Source organism: Coturnix japonica, chromosome 25 (assembly GCF_001577835.2).
Source record: "Coturnix japonica isolate 7356 chromosome 25, Coturnix japonica 2.1, whole genome shotgun sequence".
Classification (NCBI taxonomy): domain Eukaryota; kingdom Metazoa; phylum Chordata; class Aves; order Galliformes; family Phasianidae; genus Coturnix; species Coturnix japonica.
Window position 1 is genome coordinate 2,133,648 of NC_029540.1, and position 7,824 is coordinate 2,141,471.

The following is a 7,824-nucleotide window of genomic DNA, read 5'->3' on the forward strand; positions in this document are numbered from 1 at the left end:
TATTGCAAAACCTTCCTGAGAACGTGCTTGATCTCCCTGTTCCTCATGCTGAAGATAATAGGGTTCAGTGTTGGAGGCACCACCGAGTACAGAACTGCCATCATCAGGTCCATGGATGGGGAGGAAATGGAGGAGGGCTTCTGGTAGGCAAAAAAGGCAGTGCTGACAACAAGGGAGACCATGGCCAGGTGAGGGAGGCACGTGGAGAAGGCTTTGTGCCGTCCCTGCACAGAGGGCATTGTCAGCTCAGCCATGAAGATCTGCAGATAGGACACAACTATAAAAACAAAACACCCAAAGCCTAAACTGGCACTAAAAATGAGAAACAACTTCCTGAGGTAGGAGGCTGAGCAGGAGAGCTTGAGGATCTGGGGAATTTCAAAGAAAAACTGGTTCACAACATTCCCTTGGCAGAGAGCCAGTGAAAATGTACTGGCAGTGTGCAGCAGGAAATTGAGAACCCCAGTGCCCCAGGCAGCTGCTGCCATGGTGGCACAAGCTCTGCTGTCCATCAAGGTCCCGTAGTGCAGGGGCTTGCAGATGGCAACGTAGCGGTCATAGGACATGATGGTGAGAAGGGAATACTCTGCTGAGAGGAAGAAGAAAAAGAAAAAGAAGAAGAGCAAGTTAAAAAAAGGCAAGTTAGGTGAGAGTTCTCTTGGCACAAACCTTTACTGTTCCTTGTTGATATTCCTCCTGCTGTATAATCCTATCCTTCTTCTTTCTCTAAGAGAAATGTTGGTTCAGATCCATGGCCTAAGATTATTGTCCTGAGTTGGAGTATGGATGGAAGAGGAGAGGTCTCTGCCTGTGGGCTGTGGAGAAGGCAACCCTGAGCCACCCAGGTGGGTACACTGTAAAGTGGCAGGAGTGCTCAGATTTACTTTTAGAATGTGACATCTTGCTTAATATCTCTCCACATCATCTCCCTGGGCTTTCAGGTAACAGAGAGATGCTAAGGCAAAGATTTGCATCCTTCAGGGCAGCTCACAGCTTGGAAGGACATCTCTCTTAGTGAGAGAGCCAAGTGTCCTAATGATGGACTCTCATTAAAGAAATTCAGCTCATTCCCCAGCTTCACAGAATGTGTTGTCCACAGCCCTGAGCAGCCTCTCTCAGCCCATGTGCTGCAGAAGTAAATGAGCTCACGCTTGGAGAGATGCAGCTCTGCTCTGCTCGAGCTCTGGCTGCAGAGGAGGTGGTTCAAACCTGAATGGGATCAGCAAAGCTGATGCTCATTGTGTCCATCGAGCCAGGAAAGGCTGATGGAACACAAGGATGCTGCTCACAAACCTTCTCATTTCCAAAGCTACAGCACAGCAGTCTCAGTGCTATGTTAATATATACAGCTTGTCTCCCATTTCTCCGGTCATCCCTAACGTAATGGTAGGAAAATGAACAAAGGGCAGGAATTCCAATTTTTGTTCCTCTTTGTTGTAAAGTCCCTCTGCAATATCCCAAGCATGCAGTGCAGCTGTGAGCCTCCGGCCTCATGCAGCACCCCGAGCAGCAAAAGGCCCCTGTGCTGCTGAGGGTCTCCTTCCCCCTCCCACCTGCCCCCTTCCCCCCAACACACATCTCCCTACAGCTACCTGGGCAGCTCACCAGGCAGGCTGAGTGCTGAGCCTGGCTGGCGGCTGAGTCTCTGACTCGGCACGCTGCCCTGGGATGCAGGGATCCTGGCTATGCAGGACACATTTACACTTCCATAGGGACGGGATTCAGCTGAATCCATTCAGGCATCTTATCCTGAGGTTGTAGTCCTGGCTCCTGGAGGGGACNCCTTGAACACCCCCAGGGTCGGCGACTCCACCACCTCCCTGTGCAGTCCATTCCAGTGCCTGACCACCATTTCTGAGCATTAATACTTCCTCATGTCCAGCCTGAATCTCCCCTGCCGTACCTTGAAACCATTCCATCTGCTCCTATCACTAATGACACGAGAGAAGAGGCCGACCCCCAGCTCACTACAGCCTCCCTTCAGGAAGTTATAGAGAGCAATGAGGTCTCCCCTGAGCCACCTCTTCTCCAGGCTGGACATTCCCATCTCCTGCAGCCTCTCCTCATATGGCCCCATTGTGCTCCAGACACCTCACCAGCTTTGTTGCCCTCCTCTGAACGCGTTCCAGGGCCGCAATGTCTTTCTTGCAGTGAGGGGCCCAAAACTGGACACAGTACTCGAGGTGCGGCCGCACCAATGCCAAGTACAGGGGAACAATCACCTCTCTGCTCCTGCTGGCAATGCTGATACAAGCCAGTATGCTGTTGGCCTTCTTGGCCACCTGGGCACACTGTCGGCTCATGTTCAGCCGAGCATCAATCAGTACACCCAGGTCCATTTCCTCTATGCAGTCTTCCAGCCACTCCACCCCAAGTTTTGGTTCTATGAGAAAAAAACTGCTAACACTGAGATGTTTACAGCTGCAAGTAAGCAGTGCTGTACAGAGCCAGTGCCATGGTCAGTGGAGGGCTCAAGGAGCTGGGAGGGAACAGAGTGAGGACAGATGCCTTAAAGTGGCCAAAGGGACGTTCTGTACCATCTGACAGCAAGCCGAAGGAGTATTGAAAGTGGTGGGAGTTCATCTTGCTCTCTTCTGCTGCCTAGAGACCAGCTGAGCATCAGTGTGGTGGTGCTAAGCTAGTGCTTGTGCATCAATTGTTACCTACTATTCCATATAAATGGATATATAGTGGTAACTATTACACCTCTCCTCTTATCTCTCTTAGTAAATAGCTTCATTTCAACCCGTGAGTTGAACTTTTTTTTCACACCAGTTCTGTTCCCCATCCCACTGGGAATGGGGCAGTGCACAAAGCACTGTGTGCTGCTGAGCCACATGTTGGGCTCAACAATCACCATCATTTTGGTGCCCAATGTGGGGCTCCAAGGGTTGAGATAACAGCACATCTGTCCAGAGCGAGATAACACAAGGCTTTGTGGGAGCTGGAGAATTGCTGACCACGATGCTGATTGTTCCCCTATTCAGAGCTTGTTCAGCCTTGCACAGGCATTGCACAACTCCTTGCTTGCTTTTGCTTCACTGTTTGCCAACTCTGGGGGCTGGATTAGGATATTTATTTTGCTATGCTGTTTGACTTTGGTTTATATCATGATAAAATTGGCAGCTGACAAAGTTTTGTGCACATTCATCTCTGAGGTCATCTCTGAGTTATGGAAGTAATATTGTCAATAAGATTAGTAATTATACCCTTTACTTTGACTCCTCAGGGAGTCTGGCTATGGAGGAGAGGAGAGCTCCAGAGCTAGTTCCAATATAACTCCTGAGAATTTTGACTCTCTGTGGGATGACCAAACCAGCATGCTCCCATTGCTACATGTCTTTGATGTGTTCCAGGTTATGTTTCAGATTAAACAATTATTCAGGAAAGGTGAGAAGGCTCTGCATGGCAGGGGGTGTGGGACGGTCTGGGCAGCTGCCTGGAGCGGTGAGCACCCCCAGGGCTTTGGAACTTCATCTCCAAGCAACTGCAGGATCCCGAGACACTGGTAGAATATTGGGGGCAGGTCTGCAGTGGTCCTGGTAATCCCCAAGAGGCAGAAGTGACTGCATTGTGCCAGATCCAGAGAGCTGGATCTGCCGACAGTGCTGCAGCCTCTGCAACTCCTGGCACAAAACCTGCAGCAGCTCCAAGTTTTTGCTACATGTCCCGTGGTTGCGCCAAGCTCTGGGACAGATCCCACTGTCACTCCACCCCTCATAATGAGCTCTGCAGTCACTCCTGCTACAGGTCCTGTAGCTGTTCGAAGTATTGCTATAAGAAAATGAAACAAATGCCTCCCAAGGGAGCAATATACCAGGAAGTACAGCCCTGTGGTCATTCCAACCTGTCCAATGAGCCAAGTGGCTGCTCCATCTTCAGTCACAGGTCCTGTGGTGATTCCAGCTCTGACAATGAGCTCTGCAGTTTCTCCAATTCCTGCAACAGCCCGACAGCCACTCCAGTTCCTACAGTGAACCTTGAGGCTGTTAAAACCCCTGCAACAGGTCCTGGACTTGTGAACATATATGCATATGAATTAGTATCTATGCATATATGTTAGCAACTGCCTATATTGTATTTATGTGAAAATATACTATGTATATAATATATGTATATATGCATATATCATATTTATAACCCTTTTCTTTATATCTTTACCTCAAATCACAAATTCTAAACCACAGCACTGCTCTGAGTCCCCTACAGATCTCCTTGGGACTCTTGAGTCTGTCCCTGCCACTCAGTGAAGAGCACAAAAAGATCTCAGGGTCTTCTCAGGGAGCAGCTCCTGAGGTATATTCCTTACACCAGCTTTGGAAGAGGCCTCCAGTTCTCTGGTCCTGCTCTGAAGCAGCCCTCTTGTTATGGCAGTGCCAGAAAGGAGACCAGCTCTGACACAGCCGTTCATATTGCCGGCTACTGACTGCAGCCCCAGAGTGCTGCTGTAGAGACAAAAGGACTGTTGTGAGACACACAAGACCTTCAGGACTGCACAAATGAGAGGACTCAAGAGCACTGCAGCACTGGTAAGAGCACATGAATGAAAAGAGCACTTTGTGCTGCTGTCTGTGGCTGTACCTCCCCCCGACCCAGACAAAGTAGGAAGAGAGAAGAGCTAAGGAAAAGTCTATGTCAAAAGCATTTTAGGCATCTTTTAACCTTTTCAGGGAATCTGGTTCCATGTTTACATGGGCTCTTGGAGTGAGAAGATGGAAAGTAGGTAGGAAAGAAGTGAAATAAATTTTTATTTTAAAGTTTGATAACTTTTTTTTTTTTTTTTTTTTTGCGGGTTTTTTTTTTTTTTTTTTTTTTTTGCGGGTTGCTGTATCACACACAAACATTCAAAGATGCAAAAAACATAAAGAACCATCACTGGGAATTGTGTGAGGAAGATGTGCATTTTAGGGAAGCCAGAATCGAGCATATTGCAACACCTTCCTGAGTGCGTGCTTGATCTCCCTGTTCCTCATGCTGTAGATAATAGGGTTCAGTGTTAGAGGAATCACTGCATACAGAAGTGCCACTGTCAGATCCAGGAGTGGGGAGGAAATAGAGGGGGGCTTCAGGTAGGCAAAAAAGCCAGTGATGAGAAGCAGGGAGACCACGGCCAGGTGAGGGAAACATGTGGAGAAGGCTTTGTGCCTTCCCTGCTCAGAGGGCATCCTCAGCACAGCCATGAAGATCTGCACATAGGACACCACTATGAAAACAAAGCACCCAAAGACTAAACTGATACTAAAAATGAGAAACACAACTTCCCTGAGATTTGATTCTGAGCAGGAGAGCTTGAGGATCTGGGGGATTTCAAAGAAAAACTGGTTCACAACATTGCCTTGGCAGAGAGGCAGTGAAAACGTACTGGTAATGTGCAGCAGGGAACTGAGAACCCCAGTGCCCCAGGCAGCTGCTGCCATAGAGGCACAAGCTCTGCTGTCCATCAGGGCCCTGTAGTGCAGGGGCTTGCAGATGGCAACGTAGCGGTCATAGGACATGATGGTGAGAAGGAAATACTCTGCTGAGGCGAAGAAGAGAAAGAAAAAGAGCTGTGCAGAACATCCTGCGTAGGAGATGGCCCTGGTTTCCCAGAGGGTGTTGGCCATGGCTTTGGGGAGAGTGGTGGAGATGCAGTCCAGGTCGAGGAGGGCCAGGTTGAGGAGGAAGAAGTACATGGGGGTGTGCAGGCAGCGGTCGCAGGCTACAGATGTGCTGGTGAGGCCGTTGCCCAGGACGGCAGCCAGGTAGATGCCCAGGAAGAGCCAGAAGTGCAGGAGCTGCAGTTGCCGTGTGTCTGCCAACGGCAGCAGGAGGAACTCACTGATGGAGCTGCTGTTGGGCATCTGCTGTTCCTGGGCTTAGAGTCCTGTTCAGAGTGCAGAACATAATGACAAGTCCAGACCATTCTCAGAGACACTACTCCTGCTATACTATAAAAGTTTTCCTTTCCCTTTGGAAAATGTTCATTTAGCTCCAGATCTTGAATTTATTTTCATGAGCTTCACCATCCCTTAAGGAGTAGAAGATTAGGGAGCTCTTTCTTTCTTCTCATTTCCTAATCACATCACAGCCTTCTGGATGTATTCCTCTTTACTCCAGCTGCTCTTCGAGACCCTAGCACCAGCCTCTGTGCACTTGAGTTTGTCTCAGAGAAATCAGCCTGTTTACAGGACAAGTGAACTATTAATGTCTGCAGAAAACAACTATAACTGAAACTGACTGCATCCTTTTAGGAATGAGAGGCTGAAAACACAATAGAGGGTTTAGATAAACCTCTGTGAAAAGCAGCTGCATGGTCTGCAGTGAGACTTACCTTGTCACGTTCTGTGAGCAGTGCTCCTGCAGTGAGCTCACAGCCTGCTCACACCATACACATCCTGTAAACTCTCTCCCCTTTCTCTCCTCTCCTTCTGTCAGCTGCAGGCTGTGCTGTGCACAAGAGCTGCTCCTGGGCACAGCTGTCTCTACAGCACTGCCCACTATTATGAGCTCTCTGTGTCCCAGCAGCCCAACCCAGCTCAGCAGCAAGGGATGTCATGTTTATCCTTCCCACTCACCTCCCTTGACATGTCCCTGGGTCTTCTTGGCCAACAGCTCCTGAAAGACAACAGAATCACGACTGTGCTTTGAAATCTGTTGAATTAAACACCAGATGTCCAGTGGTCAGTGATTAATTCCTGACTTAGGGGAGTCCTACCAGAGATTGATGAAACAAAAAGGGGACACAGACAAGGAAAGAGAGGGCAGTGATCCAGCTGAGTTAATGCAGGCATCTCATCCCTAAAGGGAAACCCTGGGGCTGAAATGGGATTCAGCTCCCCATGGACACACAGTATCATTGGGATTCCTCTGGTTCAGTTCAGAAGTGCACAAGGAGTTGCCTGCAAATGAACTCCTGCTCTGAGTCCTCGGTCCTTCAGCAGGGAGGCAGTTGCTCACACACAGACACTGGGTGATGCCCAAGGTGCCTGGGCTGCTCCTGATGTGTGCCAGAGCTTGTAAACCATATGGGAAATCCCTGAGACAGACACCTCCTTCCTGGGCATCAGCTGAGTGCCAGAGAGGGGATAGCACCGGCTGTCTGGTGAATTCACATGCAGCTGCAAATGCAGCACAGGGCCTTCAGGAAAGCCATGCCCATGGTGTGTCCTACGTTGTCCTACGGTGTGGAGCTATGTTAGCTCCAAGACCCACAGTCAGTCTAATGTCTGTGTGCCACCTTCTGCACACTAATACCATAGATGAGCTCTCCAGTCAGGCTATGTCCAATGATGCTTTCCAATTAGGATGTTTACTTCTGTGGTTTTGCACTAATGCAAACACCAGTCTGCAGGCATGAGCTCTTGTTTGGACCACAGGGACGCAGTTTAATGGCTTCCACAACTTCACTGTAGCACAAGGGGGATACAGAGTCTTTAGGATGGATGGGCGAGGATACAAAGAAGGGTGACTGCCCTCTGTGAGAGTGCATTGAGCTCTGCCTGGGGATGGAAGAGCAGCCAGGTCAGAGCTAATGGAAATGGCAAAGGGAGACCAACAGTGCCTGTTCCTGTCTTCCTGATCAGCGAGAGTAAGTGGAAGGTGCCCTCTGCAGACAGATGGGAGCCTGATTTTGTCCGGCACTTGACCCCTTTGCGGGCCTTTTTCACTCCAGTATCTGCTGCAGGGACAGCACAGCAGGGCATGTGCCATCCAGGAGATCCCTGGAGAGCCCAGATGGCAGCTTCTTGAGCTTCATGGAGGAACCAAAGAGAAGAGGTGCTCTGCTGGACCTCATACTCACCAGGAGGGAAAGGCTAGTGGGGAATGTGAAGGTCAAAGGGGCAC

At 49.5% G+C, this 7,824-nt stretch overlaps 1 protein-coding gene across 1 annotated transcript; it reads right to left on the minus strand.

The window, feature by feature from the left end:
- Nucleotides 1–4,823: 4,823 nt before the first annotated feature.
- LOC107324551 (olfactory receptor 14J1-like) lies at nt 4,824–6,335 on the minus strand. The gene has a single exon (XM_015884655.2). The coding sequence runs from the start codon at nt 5,838–5,840 to the stop codon at nt 4,905–4,907; it is 936 nt and encodes a 311-aa protein (XP_015740141.1). The 5' UTR covers nt 5,841–6,335; the 3' UTR covers nt 4,824–4,904.
- Between the last annotated feature and the right edge of the window lie 1,489 nt (nt 6,336–7,824).